Source organism: Corvus cornix, chromosome 4 (genome assembly GCF_000738735.6).
Source record: "Corvus cornix cornix isolate S_Up_H32 chromosome 4, ASM73873v5, whole genome shotgun sequence".
Lineage (NCBI taxonomy): Eukaryota > Metazoa > Chordata > Aves > Passeriformes > Corvidae > Corvus > Corvus cornix.
Window position 1 is genome coordinate 3578337 of NC_046334.1, and position 25083 is coordinate 3603419.

At 38.1% G+C, this 25083-nt stretch overlaps 1 protein-coding gene across 2 annotated transcripts; it reads left to right on the forward strand.

Annotated features, from left to right (window-relative positions):
• The first annotated feature begins 284 nt into the window (after positions 1-284).
• On the forward strand, positions 285-15774 carry MYOZ2 (myozenin 2). Of its 2 annotated transcripts, XM_010406428.4 has the most exons (6): positions 285-441; positions 991-1094; positions 6082-6251; positions 7676-7805; positions 8932-9115; positions 15341-15774. In XM_010406428.4, exons 2-6 carry the CDS (start codon positions 1019-1021, stop codon positions 15570-15572), a joined length of 792 nt encoding a protein of 263 aa, XP_010404730.1. In that variant the 5' UTR covers positions 285-441; positions 991-1018; the 3' UTR covers positions 15573-15774. The 2 variants fall into 2 exon arrangements, with proteins under 2 accessions (XP_010404730.1, XP_010404731.1); XM_010406429.4 differs by lacking the exon at positions 991-1094 and having other exon boundaries at positions 287-441.
• Positions 15775-25083: the final 9309 nt, after the last annotated feature.

Below are 25083 nucleotides of genomic sequence, written 5' to 3' on the forward strand. Positions count from 1 at the left end.
TATACACTTAACACCTTATTTTTAAATGTCTCCTTCCTGATTATAATGCAGAGATTATGATTCTCAGAGGCAATGAGAAGATGAGGAGGTGATCTGTACAAGTATGAGGGGGCCATTCCATCAAATTTTCAATAAGATCTGAAGGGGATATAAACTCTTTGTTGTGGGTGCAGTTGAATCTTTTCTGTTCTCTTCTTTTGCCAGGAAGATATGAGTGGCTGGAGTGTTTGATTCTATATATAACTGGTTGATGTCAGCTGGATGCCAACCCCTTTGAAGAGGATCAGCCCCCAGTTTGTCTCAGTACTAGGTACCATGCAGATCCCAGCACAAGGGTACAAACCATCCAGGACCAGGCAGGTCATCCCCATGCATAACTAACTTCTGAAGCCTCAGCTAAAGGGTTGACATCGCTTTTTATCTGCACAACAAAACAGTAGGGTAAGTGTATTGTTTCCTGAAATATTTTGACATTGTCTGTCCTACAAACTGTCATATACAAGACATTTATGTAACCTCCTGACTCTGCAATTTAAAAGATGTTTATATTTTTACTTAGTCAGAAATGCGCCTTCTTTAAAGATGCCAGAGGAACCAGTTTCATTCCTCAAATTCTTTATTAGATTAAGAAATTCCAAAATGTAACAATTCTGAAAACATAAACCAAGATGTAAATTAAAATTAGTTAGCAATTTACATCTTGTAGTATAGTGAGTAGATGTGAGAAGGCCTAGACCCTGACACTGATTTTTGCTGAAGAATTTATGTAACCAACTCAAAGTCCATTCCTTTGAATCTTCTATCCATCAAAACATGTCCTAACATCTGTCTGTAAGCAAGAACTGCCAGTGCATTTTGCAGTGCAGTATTTCTCAGTCAGAAACCCCTGACTTCACTGTTTGGCCATTTTAAACAGGCTGCTGGAAATGAAAGTTGGCCAAATTGTGCGCGCTGGCTCAAAAATGTAAAAAATGTGTTGTTTTTTTGCAGCGAGGAAAAATCGTATCAGAAAATCACAATGTTATCAGATTCTGCCCTGGTCAAAGAGAGGAAAGAGCAAGCATCAGCCATTATGGATGAAATACACAGAACTGGTATAGCACTGAACCCAGCTTGCTGCATATGCAATGTCCTCTAGCCCTCCCTAATACATTTTTTTAATCATAGAGTTTAACTCTGTTACAGCTTTGTCTCTGGGTGTTTTGCCATAAATAATCTTGTGGGAGTATCATGCTGCCTATGGTAACTAATCCTTTTGTAGTTGCCTCTTTTCATTTGAAAGCTATTTTCAGATGAACAACTGCTGTGGAGGAATGAAGTAATCTAACAGCTGATGAACATTCTGCTAGGATAGCCTTTCAGAACATTATTTGGGGTTAATAACATGACTTCATTCCATTTTAAAAGGCTATCATCTAAGAAACATAATGACCTGTACCCTCGTTTTCTTTTTTTTGTTTCACTCTGCTTTTTCATATAAAGGATAAAAAATTTTGAATCAAATGTTTACATCTCTGTTCCTCTCAAATCTTGTCTTTGTAACTAACACATTTTACTAGCTCTTGGCAGTCTCTCCAATGCACAGCCACCAATTAATCTTATTTGATGGAAATTTTACTTCTCTGTTGTTGCACTGATGAAAATGAAGGCACTTAGGAGAAGGTTGTTTGATTTTCTAAAACAGGTTATTGAAGTTACGCTTCTAGCATGAGACCTAAAGAAGCAATTAACTCAGCTGGGAATACAAATCAGCTTGGCTTTCATTAGGCATGTGCTGGATGCTTTTGGAGAGCCTTCCAATCCTGCTCAAGAAGCCTTTTTTACCATCTACGTAAAAGACCAATTTTCTAAAAGTGATAAGCACCCCACAAGCCTCCCTGGAACAACAGGGAGCTGCATTAATATTTAGAATTTATGAAAGTTATACCACTTTCATGGGATGAAATACTGAACACTGAATTCCAGTTTTGAAAATCTTTCCAGTGGACTTCTGTTTCAAAGAACTTCTGGATTGTTTCTGCACTCACTTGATGACCATTGCAATTGCATGAAGAGTAGGGTGAGAGACTTAAGAATTTTTAGAAAAAGAAGGTATGAGTTTCAGTGCCTGGTCCTACTCCTTCTGAAATTTCCAGAGGTTTTTTTCTGAAGTTTCTATTCCTAAGCAAATACCTCTTTCCTATTTCCATTCTCCACTGAACATGCACTCAAGTCTGGAAGCCAGTCTGCCCTTCCAGATTTCATTACAACCCCTTCTTTTTTGGTATTGTAAACTCAAGCAGTACATGTGCCTGAAATAGCCTGCAAGCTCTTCAGGGCAAAAGGAAAAAAATAGTCTTTCATATGTTTGTTTGGAACCAGGCATTTCACATGGTAAATGTTGCTACTATTCATAGCAATACTAATAAATGTAGCACACATCCCTTGAAATCATTGGCGTATTTGGATAGTTCGTGCTGATGCTTAACATTTGCCCCACATAATCTTCCCTTTTATTATTTACATATTATCAGATTTGCTGTCAAGATTCATACTCGTAGTTATGGCAGCTTATCCTGCAAGATATGCTGTGATACATGGCCACTGAAGGCAATTCTAACTCTTAGAAAACATTCTATTTTTGCCTCTTCTTTGGATGCCTGGGATATTCATATATTTCAAAAAACCATGAAAGTCCATGAAATGGGTGTCATAAGGGACTGAAATTGATAACAAGCTCAGTGAAGCCAGATAGAAAACAGAAGGATAACCAAAGATGTAGTGACACAAAGTATAAGCCAGTTCTTTGGGACCAAATCTGAACAAGCCTTGGAAAAATCTGGTATTTAAATGGCTGACTTCAGCTCTACTAATTTTTGACATTTTGTTTTGCCCTGAATTCTTAATTCAATGAGCTTAACTTGAAATCTAGAAGGTGAACTGCTGTCTTTCTGGGCTCTGCATCAGTATTTCTAATGACAGTCCTGGGCCTGGTAATTACATCAAAATTAAGTGTACAGTTCCAGCCAGTCTCACAGCCCTGTGAAAATCTCCACCGCTAACACAGGTACACAGAAACAGAAGGTTCTATAACAAGCCCCAGCACCGTGGAATGTGAAAGCATTCCTACTGCATTTTTATTTCAGACCCTTTTTATTATAATGCCTTTAGGTAAACAGTGACCCTCCACCTCCTTGTTAAAAGATGTTCATAGCAGAAACAGCTGTTGAAAAACTCCAAAACCAGCCAAGTTTTTTGCCAGTGTCTGAGATTACCAACCTCTGGGCAAGACTGGTGAAGACTGAAAGTCCACCTCTGCTGTTGGCTTATGGGACGTGACTTTGTCCCGTTTTTTAGAGAAATTGGACACATCATAAAATGCTGCAGGAATAGACACCAACTGTAAACCTTCTTATGGCCTCAAAGAGAAACTATGTGAGTAAATCTGTGTGTGCACACAGTGACCTCCTCAAGCTCTTGGTTTGTCACTGGCAGACTTGGACTAATTGTCACATTTCTAAGACTACTTGGTAGAGGTAAACTTGGATGTGTATACATATGTTTAAGGAAGCCCTTGGAGTTCATCACTTAAATCCCATGTCCAGTTCTATACTACTTCTTAAATGCATTCTTTAGTATCTACATGGTTAACTATCTTTTCTGATACAGTTAAAAAATCTTATTTCTGATACTACAACAAACACACTATCCAATATTTATTATTAAAGTTTATAGTCCAGATTAAGGTATTTAGAAGATTATAAACTGAAGGATTAAAGGAGTATTAGGTAGTGAATGCAGGAAGAACTATATAAATCATATTTAAATACAATCTGCTGTGATTTTAAGATGGACTTGGCAGGAACAAATTAAAGAAATGAAGTTAAAAGGTTAAGATTAGGATTAAACTATGAATTAAACTTTCAGCATTATTTTCAATGTCCATCTCTGACATTAATGTTCTCTTTCTGTCATCCTCTAAATGTCCTCCTTCTCTCATTCTTCATCACCTTATCTGCACTGACACTGCAACTATCCCTAGACACATCATAAAACTAGACAGATGATTAGATTTTAGTTGGCAAGGAATTCAAATGAACTTTACACTTACAATTTCGGGATGCTGCCTGGATACACAATAGTACACAACGGAATGGTACAAAGTAGCTTGGAGCCTTCAGTTAACATTAACAGGAACAGTGTGTATGTAAGGGAACAGCAAGGCCCAAAATAGATAACACCCAGAGTGTCCCAGAAGAATCCCGAGTGGTTTGGACAGAGCTCTGCAATTGCCTTGGCACCCCAGTCTCTGAGGATGTGTACGCTCCCCATTCTGTGTACAAACAACAAAAGCTTTTCTACGTGAAAATGTTGCTGATTTGTGGGGTGAATTTCTTATTTCCTACTAACATAAAACCATCCAGCAGTCTCTACCCCTGCAGTCATTTTGAGAAATGATAAAATCAAAATATGATTTGAGGTCTAAATTTCAGGCCACAGGCCAATAACCAGGGCAGTTATCTCCACCTCAGAGCCAAAATCCCACCACTATCAGTCACTGATAGGGCTACACTGGGCAAGCTGAGTCATTTTCTTCCATGTTAAGAAGTCTCTGTTTTGTAACTGTCTCTTAAATAACAGGAGGTTGTTAGGATTCTTTACACACACTATTTTTAAAGCTGAAGTACACGATCCAGTTCATGAGCCAGTTAACTTGTTCTTGTTGCACTGAAATCCACTGCAAACATTCAATTGAAATTGGTATGGACAGAAATGGATCAACAGTGATGCACTCCAGGGCCCATTGACTTGTTTGATTTACTACATGGAAAACTCTTGTCTATCCAGCTTCAGCTAAATATTTAATATACCTGTCTCAATTAAGTTTTCCTAAATGTCAGCACATCACATTGTTTTTCCAACATAAAGTTACTAGGAGACACACGCCATTTACTCAAAACAAAACTCTTCATTTGCAATATTGACTTTGGCATTAGGTACCTTCTGCAGTTAATTAATTTATAATGTTAATTTTAAACTGGGCCTCCTTGCTTACTAGCAAGTTACTTAGTACATACAATTTGCCCTCATTTCATTTTAATACATGTCAAAGTTAAAAATTTTAAATCCTGGAGAGTATAAGAATATGTGATGCATAGAATGTCCTACTATTGTAATATTTCTTAAATTCTGCAGCGTTCTAAGCAAAAACAAATACATAGAAAATGGTTTCTTTATTGTTTAGCTTTCTGTATTCTAAGGTTTAAGTTCTGTTTCTAGGTTGAGGACATTCAGTGAGAGTTCAGTCACTAAGCAATAGCTTGCTCAGTGCCACCAGCATCCCAGTTACCAGAACACTGCCATGAAGATGACCATAGGAATTCTGACATTCAGAATTCTTTGTTTACAGTCCTGACTGATCTCCCCTTCTCTTGCTTATGCATTCTCCTTTTCAAATACCACAGGATGTGAATAAAGACATAGAAGACATTTTCCCCAAGTAGTGAATTAAGAAATATGCATCCAGTACTTCAGTTTCCTCTTGGAGAGAATAAACCCCAAAATGGTCTAAATCAATCAGTTACTAGAAGCATGTTGGAATTCTCCATTAGGACTCTCATTTTCCACACCTTGAGCTTATTTTGAAAGTTAGTTTAAAAATAGTTTAAAACCAGTATTTAATAGAGACTGGTAGATATGTTTTAAAGGGGTTCTCTCTTATCTATCCAATGCAGGACACAGAAAGTTAACTGAAGGTTTGATGTGGGAACACTGGGATCAGAAGGAATTTTGTTTCCAGTTTCAGCAGAAGCCAGTTTTTACTAGCCTGCTACTAATACAGTGTGTGGGACACTATAGATCTGATCTTGATAACAGCTGAAGCAAATTGGAGTTTGAGGTGTTTATCATCTTGGAAAATAGAGGTTTGTGGTGTTCAATAATCTCCAAAATTCTGGAAGAAGGCTTAATTTCACTAACACCATGTGACGCTGTGCTATTTGTTAGCTAAGTATGCATGAACATGTTGGATTTCAGGTTCAGGGCATGGAATATCAGGCACTGCAGACAAACAGAGGTTTGTATTTACCCATTGCATTGCAGTCTCACCCAGCTTGAACCTTGGAAAAAAGGTCAGCACGCCCAGAGATATCATGGTGGAGGAACTGTCGACGCTCAGCAACAGAGGTGCCAGGCTCTTCAAGAGACGCCAGCGGAGATCTGACAAATACACGTATGAAAATTATCATTACGTGGCAAACAAGCCAAGAAATGTGAGTATTTTGTAATGACTTATTAATGATTCTGGACTGGGTTCCTTTGGTGCTTGTGATACACATTGTGCATGATCTATCTGTAGTTTCAGGAAGAATAAAAGCAAAATCCTAGAAGGAGGTTAAGAAGCAGTGAGCCAACTGTATTTTATTAAATGAGATCCTGTAGACAAATAAAAGAAAAAATTACATTTCTTTTTATATGGTATAGCTATTTCCAATATCTTTGATCCCTTGCTCAACAAAAGTTAAGTTACACTGGGATAAAATAGGATCAAGTTTGAGCTTTGATACATCTGCCTTTTTAAAACAGATCTGCACAAAAGAAATCCCATATAAAAAAATCTGAATAACTCCATTGAGCACCCAAGGCTATTACTAAACACTATTATTTAAAAGCCCATCTATGAATACTGTCCCCCCATTTCTCCCTCTACTGAGTATTAGAAGCTACACAGATAAATTCTGAGCACACCATCAATCTTGTCAGAATTCTGTAACCAATTCCATGATTTTGCTACTGTCTGACAAATCCATTTCCCTCTAGTCCACTTTCTCCCCCCCAAAATCACAGGGTACATAGTTTGCAGTCAGTATGGCATTGCAACACATGAAAAAACGATGCCTCTGGCTCCTGTTCCCTCTCCTAAGTGTCTATTTAGCACCGCTGGTGGTGTCTTCATCATCTTTATGATTCTGTCTGCAAAAGTTAATCTTTCTAACATAGTTCAGGATGACTAGAAAACATTCTGCCTTGATCTTTTTTTGTTGTTGTTTCAAGCTTAAACAAGTATTATTTCTTTGCTTTCCTACTTCAAGAAACTCTTACTCTAAACCAGTCTATATTTGAATTGCTTTTAGCCTATGTGTCATAGCTAAAATAAGATGCTGACTTCTTATGAGACTCTAATTCTATATTTATGCAACAATGATTAAGCCTTTGGATGTTTCCTCAGAACTGATAACCCAATAGGAGGGTGGAAAAAACAGCATATCATGAATCTCCAGAAAGTGACCTGCACTGAAGTTGTTATTTCTATTACAAATAAAGGAAAAGACAATCCCAAACAAAAGCAGTTTAACAAATGCAGTGAGTTTTCAACTGATAGGGGAAGAGACACTTTGAAGAATCAATGCTTTGAAACTCAAAGGGCTCAAACTTGCCAGATTTCTTGACCCTTTGGGTAGCATGGGTGCTCTGTGTGGCACAGAACAGCCTCTAGTGTCTAGTGACTGAAAAAATGCTCATTTTCGGTTACTTAGACAATTTAAGTGTGAAGGGAATACTGTACCAAACAGCAGGACAGTGTTCTTTAGGATTGTACACTCTGGGAATCAGATCTGGGCTGTAAATCAGAGTATTACTGCAGCCTCCCCAGAGAATCACATGCCTGCAAGTGCAATTTCCTTCTGTCTGAATACAGCGTGGAGAGCCCATCCAGAGTGTCAGAATGGACGGCCTCAGTGTGGAAGGAATTCCCCAGCACGCCCCAATGACACCTCCCAACACACCTGATCCCCGGAGCCCTCCACACCCTGACAACATTGCCCCAGGTAATATGTGAGTCTACAGCACTAAATAGATTTAGTCTCATTTCATAGCAAAGAGATGGCCATTTTTTAAGACAGTAACTTCAACAAGAATTTTTTAATAGACTAATATTATAAATAGATACATTTGAGTCAGGTAACTAATCAGAGCCTCTCCCAGAAATGTAAAGTGATTAGTTGCCTGTGTTCATTTTTAAAAGATCTGATATAACACTTGTACTTCTTCTCTCTTAACTGAAAACATATCTTAATATCAAGAAGAGATTGTTCTTATATTTACAGGTCTTAAAAACACTGAGAAAGAGATCCTCTGATTTAAAACCACATGAATACACTGATTTTCCTTTGCCAAACCATTGTTTCCAATATGCAACACCCTGCCCAACAGTCTGAAAGTTATTCATTGTAGTTTAATTATCCATAAATGTAAATCTGAAGCCACTGAGTTATGCTAGAACTCTTTAGAGAGGAGTAACTTTAAAAGGAATTTGCCTCTGGCTGCATAAACTGTTCTTTTTTAAATCCTTAACTGTGAGGGTACTGTTGGCTTTATTTAAAGGCGTGAGTTACAATAAGGCCTTATTTTGTATTCTTTAAAGATTAGAGAAGGCTAATTTGTTTTAATTAATTTATTCAGTGATATAGCCCTTCTTCCTGTTTATGAATTATCCATGAGCAGTCCATGGTTTTTACAAATTCATTCTTTGTTCAGAATTACTCAATGCATGTTTTGTGCAGACCTTTTCCAGTCCATGTAAACTAGGTCAGTCCCGCTCTGTTGGTGACTGCTGAGGCTCTGTGCATCCTTTGGCCAAACACAATACAAACAGAGGCCATTTCCATTGCTAAGACATGATACAAATCTTTAAGCCTTTCTTTAGGCAGAAAAGGTCTGGTGAAAGGGGTAGATATTAAGCCACAGGGGGGGTTAAGTTTATAGAAGGAAATAATTTAAAGACCTAGATGTGGATGTACTTGTGGAAAATTTCACTCAAAGAGGTAGAATTATCTTAGTTTTAATCAAAAGGCTGTTTTAAAAATCTTTTTGTTCACATTTTCACAGGATGGTGGCAAGGAAGCAGAAAACACAAAGCAACATTATAATCGTTTTACCTCGATCACATTGCAGGATATTCTGGACCACTGAAAGAAATTCCTCCTGAAAAGTTCAACACTACTGCCGTGCCAAAGTATTACCAGTCTCCCTGGATAGAAGCGATTAGGGATGATCCAGAACTGCTGGAAGCTTTATATCCTAAACTTTTTACACCTGAAGCAAAGCCAGAACTGCCTGACTACAGGAGCTTTAACAGGTAATCCTGAATGAAAACTGAATTTTACTGACCAGAGGAAAATGACTATGAAATAAAATGTTTCCACCACCTTTAAAAACCGTACCACCTGTGTTTGCAAGTGTGTGCATAAACAGGAACATGCACAGCGATTACAAGTGGCAACAGGAGCATTAAGGAGGAAATGAGTCTATCTCTAAAGTATAGGCCCAAATTCAAATTGTAGAACTAGGAATATAAGATAAATTGCTAAAAATATTGAAAGAAAGAAAGTATCAGAATCCAGTGCCCAGAGAAGTTGTGGATGCCCATTCCTGGAGGTGTTCAAGGCCAGGCTGGACGGAGCTCTGAGCAACCTGGTCTAGTGAAAGGTCTCCCTGCCCATGGCAGGCAGGTTGGAAATAAATCATCCTTAAGAGCCCTTCCAACCCAAACCTCCTATGATTCTTTGATTCTGTGATTCAGTGTACTCAATAAATAAATATGAGGGAAATATGAGCTTCAAACTCCTTTCAGGATGCCCATTGTTGACTTCAGTAGGTATGGTGTCATAAGATCTCTCAGGGAAACCCTCAGTCAGAACTTTGTTTCCAAGTTGTATAATGCAAACCATTCCTTTTTAATACAACTCACATGGCTTTGTTTCAGGCAATGATAGTGCAATGGACTTTATCCCACAACCAATCCTTCACACTAAACAGTTAGATTCCTATTTTATTGCAGTATAACATTTTTATATCTTTGACAACCTTCAGCAACAAATTAACAGATTAAACATTGTTTTACTTACATAGCATCTAGTGTGTTATAGCTTTCAGTAGCTATATGGACAACTTTGGGTTTTTAAAACTTTAAAGCAAATCCTTACTCATGTCTTTTGCTGTCTTTCATTCCATTTACACTATTTTTATTTACTGAAGTAATGGACAACCCGGCTGAGTTCCAGACAGCTGAGCCAAACCAAAACCCCTCCTCAAAAGGCCAGACAGCAATCTATTGAAAAAGAAAATGGTTCATGGCAATACAAACCTAGAGAAAAATATCACAAACATCACTTGTGTTCCTGATATTGATGTGGGCCTCAACTATGTGTGCAAATACTAAAACATTACACAATTCAACATCAAAATTGGCACTGCAGACACTGCATTAATTCTGATTTCCTAGCAGCAGTATACATTGCCATGTTAATAACTGAGTCTGTGTGGCACACTCTTCTCAGCAGACAAAATAGCAAATGCAAGTCAGAGATGTGCCACAGCTGCCAACATTGGAACAGTAACAGCACAGTTTATGTACTGTGCTTATTGTAACTGAAAAAAAAAAAATTAAAAAAATAAAGAGCCCAAGAAAAAATGCTAAAGATACATATACATGGAAATAGAATCAGTTCTCCCTCTCACAAGAGGTGGTACTCATTATTGTGAAGAACAGCATCAGACAGGGCACAGAGACTCCATTAACAGGGATATGTGTCTTGAGACAGCGTCTGATGGCTTCTCTGTGGATTTTTAGGCTGTCTCTGTGGTCCTAGGTTCTGTTAGCTGCCCTCTTTACAACACTAACTATTTGGATTTCTTTTTATGTGGATTTTCTCTGTGTATGACATGGCAGAACTGTGGCTCACCACAGTCTGAATTTCTTGAACATATATGCATTCTTATAAGGAAAAGGTCAATGTTCTCCCTCATAACTGCCATAAAAAACTAAAATCTGGCACATATATCCAGATCCAGACTGTGAAACTGGTAAATTCAAACCAAAAATGTATCAACATAGTCCACCACAACTCTCCTTCTTGTGGAAAAAAACTGATATCCAGTAGAAAAGGATGCCTGGTGGCCCTAGAAAAGCTGTTACAACCTACAGTCAGACTTATGTTTTCTAGCAGATTCAAAAAGAAATTGAGAATTTGAAAAATTAAAATTCAAGATACTCATCTTGTGGAGAGGATTTTACGGCCATGACTTAGACGTCTACACTCCTAAAAATGTGCAGGAAAGTGTTTGATGATGGAATTCAAAACAGCACACTGCATGCCAAGCTATCCAACAGAAGGCTAACCGGACTTCTGTGTTTAGATCCTACTAAGTCATTCTGTGCATCTAGGTCACAGCATCCTTGGCTTGTTTAATTGCAGTCTTGGAGAGAAAGCAAATGATGCTGTATTAAACAATTAAAGTGTGATATAATAGCACCATTTTGTTATCAGCTAGGGTATCTATCTAGGCTTTCTATCCTGCTTCATCATCCAGTAAAGTGCCATGCGTTTGTTCTCCTGCAAAGCACTGGTACAGTCACCATTAGTCGGGGGGGGGTGTGGTTAACAGCAAGTGTGAGGCATAGGGTTCCCAAGGGAAATGGACCTGAGATCCTTCCCGGTTCATTCACTGGCGTCTGTTGAAATGGCACTCAGACTTTGCAGACCATTTCATGTTCCTTTCAGCTTTCCTTGTTACACAACAAACTGAAAAGCAGCACAACCTGAGCAGGTAGGGAGGAATTGCAACTGAGACACACATTCACAGCTTAAAAGTATATTCAGCACTAAACAGCATCCAGATTTTTTCTCCTGCTGTCCAGCAGTGGTGACTCTGGATCCTGCAGCAGTGCAATTTTTATAACACTAAGGAATTTTTAAAAACAAATAAGGAATTCATAGAGGTATTAGTTGGAGTCTAGTATTCATTTTAAGCTGCAGGGACCTTGCAGTGTTGGCAGGTCACTGGAGGAAGAGCCGTGGCAGCAAATGTCAGGCCGGTTTGCCCTGTGAGGCAGGGCTGTCTGTGAGCCAGCCAGCAGTGCTCTGACAGCACAGCACCGGCAAGAGAGAAATAGGGCTCAGAGGGGCTCTGAACACACACTGCACACTCTTTCTCCTCAGAGATGAAAACGAATCTGTGCTAGCAGAGAAATACTGCAGAACAGACCATGCCATCTGGTTTCTCTGGGAGATTCATTCCTTTTAGGATTGAAGAAGCATTTACTAGTGAAAAAATTTCTTGTCTCTTTTACCAGCACCAAGTAATCAATCTGTGGGAAAGCAGCATGAATCTGCATTTGCTAAGGAGTTTATAATATTACTTAAATTAGTACCTTTATTCCATCTGCTTCCTTGGAGCTGGATAAAATGTCAAAGGTAGGATTATGAGTAATATACAAAGCACTACATCTTACGCAGGACAAGCAAGTCGGACTAGTTCTGCCTCTCCTACCAGATAAATTCTCACTCAGCTTTCTCAATTCCCAAAGACTATCCTTTCAAAAGCACTACAGGAATCCAGTCCATCTGGACTGGGCTCTGTTTTCATTGATTCATGGATTCTGGAGTCTATTACAAAATGCTAAGATCCAGAGTCTCACAGAAATTTTGGGTGCTAACTTGAAGTGATGTGAGATTAGTGGGAGCTGGGTGCTTAGCCAGTTCCTTAGCACCCAAATACCTCTGTGAAATTAGCATTAGCTCTTGCACTAAGCTCCCATGAAGCTCTGAGCATTTTTCAGGGTCAAATTATTTGCTCCTATGTCTCATTTTTTTCCAGAATTAACAATAAGCAAAATGTTCTATGAATGACATTCCCATTTTAAAATGTGAAACTCGCATTTTTTGTAATTATGTAACTGAAGGTGCTAATCTAATGCAGTTAAAACATTTCTTCAGACTTTCCCCAATCATCAGCTACAAGCAGTCTCCAATGTCGACACAATATAATGTTTAATAAGAAAGACTAAGGGTAAAAAATTAAAAAGAAAGCCTGCTAAAACAACAGCTAAAAATAAACATGATCGTGCCTGCTATTGTTAAATCAAGCACCCACTTTTTAGGAATATGCAAGGTGAATATTAAACAATCTGTTACCCTTCCTGCTGCTATTTCCTATGGCTCTGAACCAGCATTTCCGCCCTAATTATGAGCAATGACTACTGGAAGTTTTTAGGCATGAGATTTAGGCTTCTATACAATGAATCAGAGCTCAAGTAGCACAGCTGATGTGCACACAACAGAGGTCATTACAACACCATGTTGTCAGACAAGTTATTGCTCACAATATATTTACTGCTGCTGTAAAGGAAAATCAACATCTATTAGCCAATTACTCTACTCTCCTTTCTGTCAATCATCATGTGCCCCTGCCTATAAGGCAGGAATACAGAGTTCTCTGAGGCCAGACTTTGTATAGCAACTACAGGGGGGTGTTTTGCCACAAAAGATGTTTGAATTTCCAAAGAAAGCCCTCCTGCTTCTGTTACATACAGAAATACACTCTATTTAAAACCCATAAATACTACAAAGAGGATGTTTTAGACAACAGAATTGTTTTGCAATTTATACAACTACTATAATTCTGTTTATTTGGATTATTCCTTTAATATACATATCAATGATAATTAACATCACAACAATGTGAGAATGTGTATCGTAATTAGGGCAGCAATTAAAACAATATTTATTATCTGGTGAGATGTAGATCACTACATTCACTCTGTGCCAATTACCAAGCAATTATTTTTAATCAGTATCATACGGTATCCATGTTGACATTGTGACCTAGAAGACAGCTCCACAAGAAAAGCTTGATACCACAGGCTTGATACCAACTTTGGATAAACAATTTCCTTTGACCTCAAGAGAGTTTAATGCCTGGACTGGCTGCTGCTGCTGCAACACCTTGTCTTATCGTCATCCGAGAAACATTTTTAGAGCTTAATCCAAAGCAGTGTTCTTCTCTCAGTGAGGGTGCATGCCCAGAGCTTGCACGATTTTTTATATCTCCCAGGACTGATGCTTTGAAGTTAACACCATCCCCTTCAACAAATGCTGCTCGTACCAAAATGCAGTGAATCATCCATGTAATGGCAGAGCAGCACCATTTCTTTTATGTCACAGATTCATTTTTCTGAACTAATCTCTTCTTTTTGTGTATGCATACTTAATCCTTAGTACAAAACTTAGGGGTTTTATCCTGCTGAAAATCCTAGACAGATCTTCAAATTATGTCTTTTAGTTTCTGTTGGTATTAATTTCTCTGGGCTTCTGCTATAATACCTGGAGCCACTGGAAATATATTCCATCAGATCTGTTGTTCTGTACCACACACAAAATATACCAAGGCTGGTGAAATTCCATTTCAACAGAAATTCATTTTCCTATGCCACTACATATCTGGCTTTGCATAAACCAGGTGCTCTTGTGCAATTTGAAAATCTGACACTCTTCACTGGCTAGAATATATCCCAGCAAAGTTATGCAGCTGATCAAAATGCAGAGCACATACCACAGTCTGTTTGTTTGTACAAAGGAGGCTGGAAGAAGTGACGGGAAAACTCCAGGGGTTTTTTCAGTCTGAAACCTGTATATACAGGAGATCATGGGAGGTATTTGGAAATACTGTTGTTTTAAAGTATTTCCAAATGGATGTAACAGTCAGCTCCAGCTTAGTATTCCTTATCTTTCAGTTTCTCAGGCTTACTGCCTGAGGGAAATTTACATTTAAATAACATGAAAAACGCTGGGTGAACAGTGTTTCAAGGTTTAGTTACATAAACATTTTCTTCAGAAACAAAGCTGGTGTATCAAGTCCTCACCCATTCCCTCCTTTCCAGAGCCTGTTGTCTTTGGCTGTTCTTTTCTGCTTCACTCATTAAGCTCCACTCCTCTTCGCTTGTATTGCTACAATTGTTCGAGCCTACTGGACTGCTGAAATAATTTGGATTTTGAAGTGCTCCTTTGTTTTGAAGGGTCTTTGTTTAACCCAGATCACATAAGTGACCCGAGTTTATAGCACAACCCACATACATTCTAACTGGTACAACAATATGGTGCTGAAACAGTGTAGTGGGAGGAACAAGCAGTTGAGGAGAGGAGAAAACGGGGTGAGAAGTTTCTGAACTAATTACTCGCTAGAGAGAATGTGTTGAGCCACAGTTTCAGACTTATCAACTTAGCACCAACAAAATAAGTTTAGTAACTGTGACTCACCAGTTACAGGGTTTTCTTGTAACATCTTTTTCTCTCAGCTTTTCCATCCATTTGAATTTTTAATAAGGCTGCAAGCTTTATCTAAGGGGAAATAAATCAGATCTTAAAGAGAATTTCCCAGAAAAACAAACAGAATACTTTCCCCCGAAGCTTGAAAATGTAAACAAGAAATTGGAACAAAAATCTGTTCTTTTCAGCTTCTGGGAGGAAAAGAAAACAAGTATTTTTAAAATCACATTTAACTTTTATTTCTCTGGTATCTACAGAGTTGCCACTCCCTTTGGTGGTTTTGAGAGAGCATCAAAGCTGGTTAAATTCAAGGTACCAGATTATAATATGCTGATGCTAAACGATCCCAGATTCATGATCCTTGCAAACCCTCTTGCTGCCAGAAGATCCTTCAACAGGACTCCCAAAGGGTGGACATCCGAGAATATCCCTGTAGTGTTCATTCAGCCTGCGGAATCCAACACCGTTCCAGAAACAGAGGACCTGTGAGAGAGGCTGCATTCTACATGGTACAAAATGCTGAAAGCTGCACATCTGTGTATTTTTGGTCCAAATACTACTAAAGGCTACTGACAAAATTTTTCCTTGGAAGCCGGAGTATAAGTAATAATGTCAGATGCAGTGTCTCTTTTCTGGCACCCAGTTTCATCTGTAAACATGAGCTAAATAAAGTAACTTGGAAAACACAACAGTGATATTTTCTATTTGTTTACATGTTCTTCTTTTACTTTCTGAAATCTTTGATTGTCATTTAAGAACAAGTGTACCAAGAAAAAAGAAGTGACACTACTCTCAAGGGACTTGACTTGATAGGCATGGTGATTTAGGGAAAACAACCAAGCAAAGTCTGTACTCAATGCACCCCAAGTCCTGCCTACTCAAGATAAGCTCTGACAAACCAACCTTCTTCCCAAACGCTGCCTTTGGCCCAAGCTAAGTACTGTGTCATTACTTCAGTGACAGCAAGTTCAGGCCATTTTCCTCCTTTCTGACTCTTCCTCAACTTTTATGATGCACATCAGTGCCTGTGTCACCTGGATTTGTTTACAGAAAACTCAGTAAATTTGGCAATGATGAGGATTACGTAGTAGTATGAAAAAGTACAGAGGTATTTCCTGGATGTCTAGAATGTTTGTATTATTCACAGCTAAAAAGCCCAGCAATGACTGGTTATGTCAAACATACAAAAATGGTATCACCAAGCTCTGTTACCACAAATACTTTTATTACTAGAAAGAAATTTTATAGACCTTTTCCCCTACAGCCACAGCGTACACTGAGACTTAAAAGCAAGAGAATTTTCTTGCTCTTGATATACTGACAAGCTCTGGTATTTTATAAATAAAAGCATATGTGTTTTTCAAATATCATTTCAAGGCAGGTAGTTGGCAAAGGAAATTCTGCCATCCATTTTCTTTAATTTACGTTGTCACACAAATAGCACAAATAAATGTAGAGGCCCTGAACAAAAATATGAAATAAAGAAATAAATTCTTTAAAAAATCAACCTCATTGACTGAGAACACTTTCCTAGCAAGGGATTAGTTTGGGAATCTTAACTGTGCACATTGTACAATTATATGGACTATAACAAAAGTATGAATTTTTCAAAGGTAAAAATGCAAGACTAAAGAAAACATCTATGGTGAGGTGTAATGCAAAAAAGTTCTGGAGGAATTAGTGTTTTATGAGCATTCATAAGCCTATTCGAAGAGAAATATGAGAAAATTGGCGCATAGCACATACACAGTGAGGACTGTGAAGAGGGGATACATCATTTTTACTGTATTCTCTCTAAAAACAATCTATACATGCAGAGCATGCCACCTTGCTTCTTACACAGCACACACAATGGCAACTTTAGTCTCCTATTCATCCATGGATCCACTGGAGCAGAACAGGCTCAGGAGGCTTCAGATGGCTGAGAGGCACTGAGCCTGCTACACACGTGTTCAGCTGATGGCTCAAACAACAGGAATCACCGACAGTCCTTACGTTCTGTCTGAGACTTCCCAAAGGAGCTGTGTCACAGCAAACCCGGTAGCTCTGATTCACCTCTCAGCTTCAGTCCTGGCTGCAGAACAGAAGCTCTGTGCCTCCTGTCTCCCAGCTCTGCCACCAGACAGCTACAAGCACACCAGCCCATGGCATGGGCCCACACCACTCCATGGAAGCCCAGCTGGCAGGGAAGAGTCTCCAGCCACGCCATTCAACCCTCCTGTATTGAGGGGCTTTTGCTAAACCACCTGCTGGGAAGAGGCCATGCTAAACTCCTGAACCATGCCTGGGAATCGTTTGGGAGAGTGCTAATTGGCAGAGGGAGGGCTGTGCAATCTGCTAAGCATTCAACAGCACGGAGCAGCCAGTGCCAGTGTCCAGGAATGTTCCCTGGCTGCATCAGCCTGGATGGAGCCTCATTGTGCAAGTCCCACTGCAATAAACAAATCCCTCTGCCAAAAACCAACTCCTTTGCCACAAAGGAACATCTCTTGGTAAGACTGGGAATTCAGAAATCCGCTGTTACCTTCAGTGGGTTTTTAGCACCTGCATTTATTTTTTCAGACTGTTATATTGCACTTGAAATACATCCTATAACTAAAGGAAAGCTGCAGTGGGGCTCCTAAAAGCTTCTTTTAGCTGTAACACATACAGCAGCAAGGACAGATTGAATGGGAAAACACACAAGTAACAGATTTACACAAACAGAAACAAGCACAAGTTTATAAATATTTCAGGAAATGTGCATATAACATCACGTACATTTTATCACAAGATACTCGTATTTTCTTCAAAAAGAGAAAGGCACTGAAGGGTATGGTGAAAAGGCAGAAGTATGTTAAGAATAAATATGCAGTTAAAAATGTATAAAAGTCTTAGTTCCCAAAGGCTTTTTTGCCTCATTTTTATTTACGTTAAGGCACCCATTGCAGCAGTATAAAGGGAACTAAAAAATTCAATTAAATGTTTTCACTAAAAATGTGTTGAATTGAGAAAATAGATTTGCTCTTTCCCCATCTATACAAAATACTCGATGGTCACAGTATGTAAAAAATAAATAAGAGATGTACACTACTAAATTGCTACATGACTATAAAAGATTTTTATAACATATGCACCTTGAACCTTTTTTGACATGAAAAGTCAGGGTTCATGGCCTGCACTGTCTGCTCTGGAGAAAAAAAATTTAGCTGCATGATCCCTTCTGAGAAATCTTAACTATGTCAGCATGTCTTGGCTGCTTTCCCTCCTGCATGATCCATACAACTGACAATCATGGAAATAAATTATTATTCTATTGTCTCAAAGTATCCCCGTGTTTAAATTAATTTAATACACATTGTCTCAATCAGAAGCAGGAAGAACACACTGGAGACAGACTTCTGCTCCCAGTGAAATCAAAGAAAAGTTTTGGCATTGCCCTCTGTGCAGACAGAACTTCACCATGGTATTTATTTCATCTTAAACATGTATTTGTAATCAGAATTTATACTATGTGTTCAGCACCAGAATGGATATTGTGGATTATAGAGCTGGGCCTAACTATGTATGTAGTTTGTTTTGCATTTCACATCTGGTGAAGTGCTAACAACCCTAATAATGCCTTAGAAATACTCTGGGAAACTGCATGGAAATAAAATGCAGGGAAAAACAAGCCTATATCAAATAAGATCTCTTCAAAATTATTTTCAGACCAGACATGAATAGTCTGCACTCTACCTCAGCTCTCAGATGGCCTTACTAACCAGCACAAAATATTCTGGACAGCACCTAAACCAATGGGATAAAACAAACTTCCTGAAATACATTAAGACTGTGAAGCATAAACCCCCATATATGTTAGATTAGAATTTCTTGTTGTGAGGCCCATAAATTATAATCAGATTAGACAGAAACACCAGAAAATCCCTATAAGGCCGACAAGTCACGTAGCACCATCTTCTTCATTATTCCCAGAGGCTACATACTGTTCAAAACCAAATAAAAAGTGATCTAAATGATTTATAAATAGTGTGTTTGCCACAGAGCTGTTATGTAACTGGGTGTTAGAATATAGATGATAAAAAATAGTTACAAAATGCAGTCAGCATACTGATACAGTTTAAGAAACAAAAAATTGCATATAAAATACTCAAAGGAAATTAAAAGCAACTGAAAGGGTGAAATCCTTTCAAGGAAATAATACATTATTTTAAACAGACTGCAGACTAAGTGTTCAGAGTAAGGAAAACCTACTACAGAGCTCTAACCCCTCTCTCCAAAATAAAAAGCTAGCATGGTTTAAGAGTACAATAGAGGAGACTCAGAAAAAAAGACAAATGAAACTTTACTGCAAGGACACAGTTATTAAACTATCTCAACACAAATAAAGGAAGTTATGACAGAGGTCTCTACAAATGGTATGGAAAAGATGATGAGAGAACAATAACACAGGAACAAACTGACTCTTAATAAAATGGTAAGGAACCAACTTTAAAATTAACGGAATAAATATTTTTTCAAGAAATGCCTGGTTGTAGAACCTGGTGCTGTAAGATGCTATGGGTCAAAAACTATTAATAACTTCAAAACAGGACAAACAACTTCCTAGAGGTAACTATGCCTGTTATGGATAATGGCTACTATGTGATCTGCATCTGGAACGTAGGAAGTGTGTGAGAAAGATCACTCCCCGTTTACCCCATTTCTTTCTATAAATATCTTCTACTGGACACTGTCAAAGATCCAGGAAAGAAGGATTTGTCAGTCCTATGAAATACTTTCTGTCTCCCCAAACCCATGTATTAAAGTACCACGTCAACTCTAGCACGTGCCGTTAGTACCGATGTTCATTAATTTACATCAAAATATCCATTAGGGGAGCAATTCCCACATGGGAATGGGAACATTTAAATGTAAGCTGGAACCAGAGAGAGCCAGGGTTAACTTAAACCTCCCACACAGCATATGGGCACTGCAGGGAACACAAAAGCCTGACTTCAGCTATGCCTTTGGCAAGACTCCTGATCCTATACAGAGAGCTCGGGTTAGAATACAACATATAAAACTTGATCCTCAGTTTTCCCATTAATAAAACAGAAATACTAATGCAGGCTGTACAAACCTTTCTTTTTGTTATTGTATGTTTGGGGTTCAGGGTTTTGGTTTTTTGGGGGTTTTTTTGGGTTGCTTTTTTTTTTTTTTTCATCTTAAAGAATGAATTTCATGGTAAAAATAAAGAAAGTAAAAAATAGGCTACAAGAGTACATACATAATTTTCCAGGCTATAGTATATAATGAATGCAAGAAGTATTAAATGTAGAACAACATTCTACTTTCATTTTACTTGAAATACTGGATTTCATTCTACAATGGGCAGACTCTAACTAATAAAAGTATTTGTATTTGATGTTTTTTGAATAAAGATGTAACTTTAGCTATTAAAAAGTCCAAATAACTTCTCTGACTGTTATTTTTGGACAAAACTATAAACTAAATTCAGGATGAATTCACAACCCTTTTGTTTTCAGATGGAAATTGGATTTCCTGAGAACAGACTATTCATCCAAAATACCTGCCCCAGAATTTGCAATACTCCCCTACTGCACAAAGACACTGTGAGACAAAGTTAAATAACACTTGCAAGAGGCAGAGAATTTATAAATCACTGTAAGAGTGAAAATAAGCCCTGGTACTGTGAGCCAACTATTCTTTCAAAAGCAAATGGAGATTAAAATATTCGACGGTGTTGGTACAAAGAACAGCTTGAACTTCGCCAGTTCAGAGCTGGCTGTACTCATTAGCACAGGAATGCCCTCAGGCTGCTTTGCATGGAAGGTATAACTTAGAACTGGATTTCTCTGGAGTTCTGAAGGACATGTGAATAGTCATCTTCCAGAGAAACAAAAAAAAAACAGAAAAAAAGTAAAAAGTTTCAAATCTTGAGGCTATCCTGGGTGCCAGGAGGCTGACCATACCCAGTCCCCATAGTGGGAAGGCTGGCAGCCACGCAGAAGCCCTGAGGGTATCATTCCACTTCCTTTTCCTTTGAGAAGATTGTCTGCAGAGCCCAGTTAATCTAGGCAAATACTAACTTGAAACAGTAGTTACTGTGGTCATCACCCTCCAGATTACAGAAAGATGACTATGCAAGGTAACTACAAATGATTATAAACAAACATTTGAGGCATGACGGGCTCTTCCTAGGCTGGCCTACTGTATGTCAAGGAGCCAAGTAAGGCCTAATTCCGGCAATGGATTCCAGCACTATGTCATTCCTCAAGTTCTTAATGAGCACATTTTGACTATTTGCTGGCAAGGGTAAAAATAAGAACATGCTGTACAAAAAGGAAGGAAAAGAGCAAGCTGAACTAAAATGGAAGTGCCTATTTCCTATCCGGGTTTTGCAGTGATGCAAATACGTTTCCTTAATGTCTCGTTGCTGAAAAGGAAGCAATACTATACACACAGTTCAAAATGAAAAGTCTCCCTATATTTAACGATGTCACTTTATCATTCATTCAGATATAGCTGATAAAAGAGGCAGAAAGAAAGGAAAATGTGGACATGGGAAGCATCAGTGGGAAGGAAGCAGTAAAGCAGACCTGCAGCTCTAGCGTTCTGTGAGATGAAGACAGTTCTATTCTAGAATGTGTTCCTTCCACAGGACATTTTGTCTTAGCAATGTTTAGAGGCTTTGACATTTTCCTCTAATTTCCAACCTAAATTTGGTCATACCCATCTTAGAGTAATTTCTTAATACATTTTTTTTTTTAAATTAAAACATGCTTCCTTTACTGTCACATTTTCTTCAACTGGTATATTCAAAGACTGTAAGGTCTTTTATGCTTCAGTTGTCCAGATGAAACAATTCAAGTTCTTTTAATCTTTTGTCCCCTGCTCTCTTTTAGTAGGGATTTAAAACATATTTTTACAACCCTTCTAAGTTCAATTTCTTGCATGTGGATTTCCAGACCTGTTCTGTTTTAAGGTCTCACCAGCCACATGTACAACACATGGCATTAGTACTGCTTTATCTGTACAAGAAGTACAGGGCTGAATTTATTTGTGACTGGATTCACATTTTCCACAGTAGCATCAAATCAGTGACTCACAGCCACTCTGTCTTTGGCTTACACACCCACTTCTTTCAAACTCTCTCATCTTCCATCCGACAAGCTCTGAGCTTTTATCAGGGAGCCTTTCCCATTAGGCTCTAACACACAACCTTGTACTTTATATTGTATCCCATTTTATTTCTCTAGTCCTCAAGGTCATCCAATTAGTTCGGTACGACATCACCCTACAGGGACTGTTTCCCAACTCTGTGATGTCAACAGAGCTCATTAGCAAGTTCTAGTTTTTGTGCCAGAATCACTAATGAAAAAATTAAACACTATGAGTTTCAATATCCATTTTTGGACAGAGCTCTAACAACTTCCCCCTGCCACTATGTGTAAGATATTGCCACCTTTTCCTCTGGGCTATTTCTTCACCCATCTGACACTTACCTTAAAAATTCCCCTTTTCTTCAGTGTAACAAATTTGTTTATCTAGAAAAGCAGTTACTTTATCACAGAAAGAAAGTAGGCAAGTCTGGCCTTTATCACAGAAAGAAAGTAAGCAAGTCTGGCATGGTCTGTCTATGGCAAAAAAAAAAGTTTTATCCTATTTACTTCGACAATTTTTTTTCCTAAGAAGTCACCACATTATTTAAATACTGTGTTTTAACCCTATTACATTTTGCTTGGGTATAGACTGAGATGCATGAAGAAGGGACTCAACTCACGTATTTTAAATCAAATAATGTTCAGTTTCTCACCCCGGACAAAATACAAAACATTTTTTGAATTCTATTATCTTAAGTATTTAATGTATTTTTTACTTTTAATGAGACAGAATATATATTATGTAATGTTAGCCATTGTATTATTTCTAATTTTATACTCACTAAATTCTTCTCTTTTGTTTTCATTTTACTTCATATTGAGTTTCACCCTGAAAGTTCAATTCAACCACAGAAGTTGTCTGTATGAATCAGACCTCTCTTTCTTTTCTTTTTCTGTTGCAGACATCCATTCTTATTGGTTTACATCCTAGGAGGAAGCAATAAATGAGACCTGGAAACTTGAACGGATTGTTGAAGACTGATGCAACATGAACAAAGATCATCATAAAAACTTTATTTTTTCAAGAGCACCCAGATGAGGACACAACTTCAAACAATTGTCAGATATATACAGCCTGCATAGAGTTTTCTTATACTTTGACTGTTTCAGCAACTAACTTTAAAAACAGAATGTCCTAAAATAGGAAAGGATTTCAATTGCATTGTTGTTCCACAGAAGTAGATGACTGGACTGGAAATTGGATTATCCAAGAGGAAAAATATTCATTTGCAAGACTTATGCAACCCCCACCCTTTTCCTTGTTCTTAAAGAATGAAAAAAATCAAGAACACAGAGACCTTGTTCCAGGCCCATTATCATCAAAAAGTCTGGAGAAGAATGCAAACCAATGATTCTTTTTCTCAGGGTGAAATTCCAGATGACTTCAATGAAATTGCTTTTGCCACCCCACTGAACATGGTAGCCCTTGAAAGCTACCAGGAAAAGGTGTATAGTCATGCTAATGTACAACGAATAAGAGCAAAATATCTTGTGTTTATTCCTGCACCTACAGGAAGAAAACTTTAAAACAGGCAGCTGTGCTCTATGAAAGTGTCTACAGCTAACTGAGAGGAGGAGGAAAAAGATCAAACTTGACCAGAAATGCTAGGAAGTTTTTTTTTAACTTAGCTAAAATAAACCACCACTTAACACTCTCATTGCTTCTGAAGTTTCAATTAGAGCTTTTAAGATGAAAAAAGCCAGTGATGCTTTTTTCCAGATAGGATCCATTTTCTCCTTCTTTCATTCATGTCTTCTTATGTCAATTTCCATGTATAAATTTGAGGCTCTATGCAGGATGTGGGAATGAGATCAATTGGATGAGTAAGCTTCATGTGACTGCTTGCTACAGGCTACATAAGGAAAACACTGCTAGAGTGTGTTTAAAAGAAAGGTGGTGGGAATAAGGTGTTCGTGGTAGGGAAGATTTGAGCACTGGAATAGTTAGGCAAAGTTCCCCATAAGATAACACGTCTTCATGTACCTTACCGCAAGCTGAAGATGTATTTTTCACTTGTTCTGCTCTTGTTTTGGATCTTTTTGTGGCAATACAGCTGAGCATACAGCCTAGAGAACTTGGGCTAAAGTGCTGTTAGGAGTCCCCTTCAGAACCCATAGGAAATGCATATGATTGCTATTTTATGTCACAAATAATAAAAATACTATTTACCTTTTCTCTGGTTCTTCTCCACCTTTATGGCTCTCCTTCCTACCAGGGTGTTTTCCTTAACTCTTGACAAATTATGCAGAGCACTGAGGGAATCACTCAGTGAAAAAGCACTGCTCCTGAAGACAAGCAATTGCAACAACATCTTGGAATTTGAAAGATTTTTTTTCCTCTCCAGGCAGAACTGTTTAAACATATGATCTGACAATACCCCAAGGGCTTAGAGAACATGGAAAAATCACATATTCTGAAGTAACCCTTACCTTACTTAATGAAACTTGACCCTGCTACAGTCTATGCAGAATAGGCCCAGTGTCCCTGGTATCTTTCAAATTACATTTTCTTCTAGAAGAATGATTTTTTTATGCTTTTTTCTCCTGAGAAGAGTAGCACAGCCTCAAATACTCTCTTCAGAACTCAGTAATTACTTCACAAAAACACGATGGCAGTTCCCATTCACTGGAATGAAACACCTTTTTCAATTAAAATGGCATTATCTCATGAGTGTCTTAAAGTCAATGCTAAATGGTACTTGATCACATAAAAATTGTTTATGATAGGTCAGTAAAACAGACTGGACCATAACAGGCAGTATAATGTGTAGTGCTGAATTAAATGCAGTGAAAATACTTTAAAAAAGAGATGTAACTAATAAGCCACACTTTAAATTCTGCATTGGCTTGTGGAA

Bases quoted from the DNA above. Each gene is read 5' to 3' on its own strand.
- MYOZ2 (XM_010406428.4), top strand. From the start codon at position 1,019: ATGTTATCAGATTCTGCCCTGGTCAAAGAGAGGAAAGAGCAAGCATCA. The intron at 7,806-8,931 runs GTAATATGTGAG...ATCACATTGCAG, and splicing joins CCCTGACAACATTGCCCCAG to GATATTCTGGACCACTGAAA. The intron at 9,116-15,340 runs GTAATCCTGAAT...TGGTATCTACAG, and splicing joins GACTACAGGAGCTTTAACAG to AGTTGCCACTCCCTTTGGTG.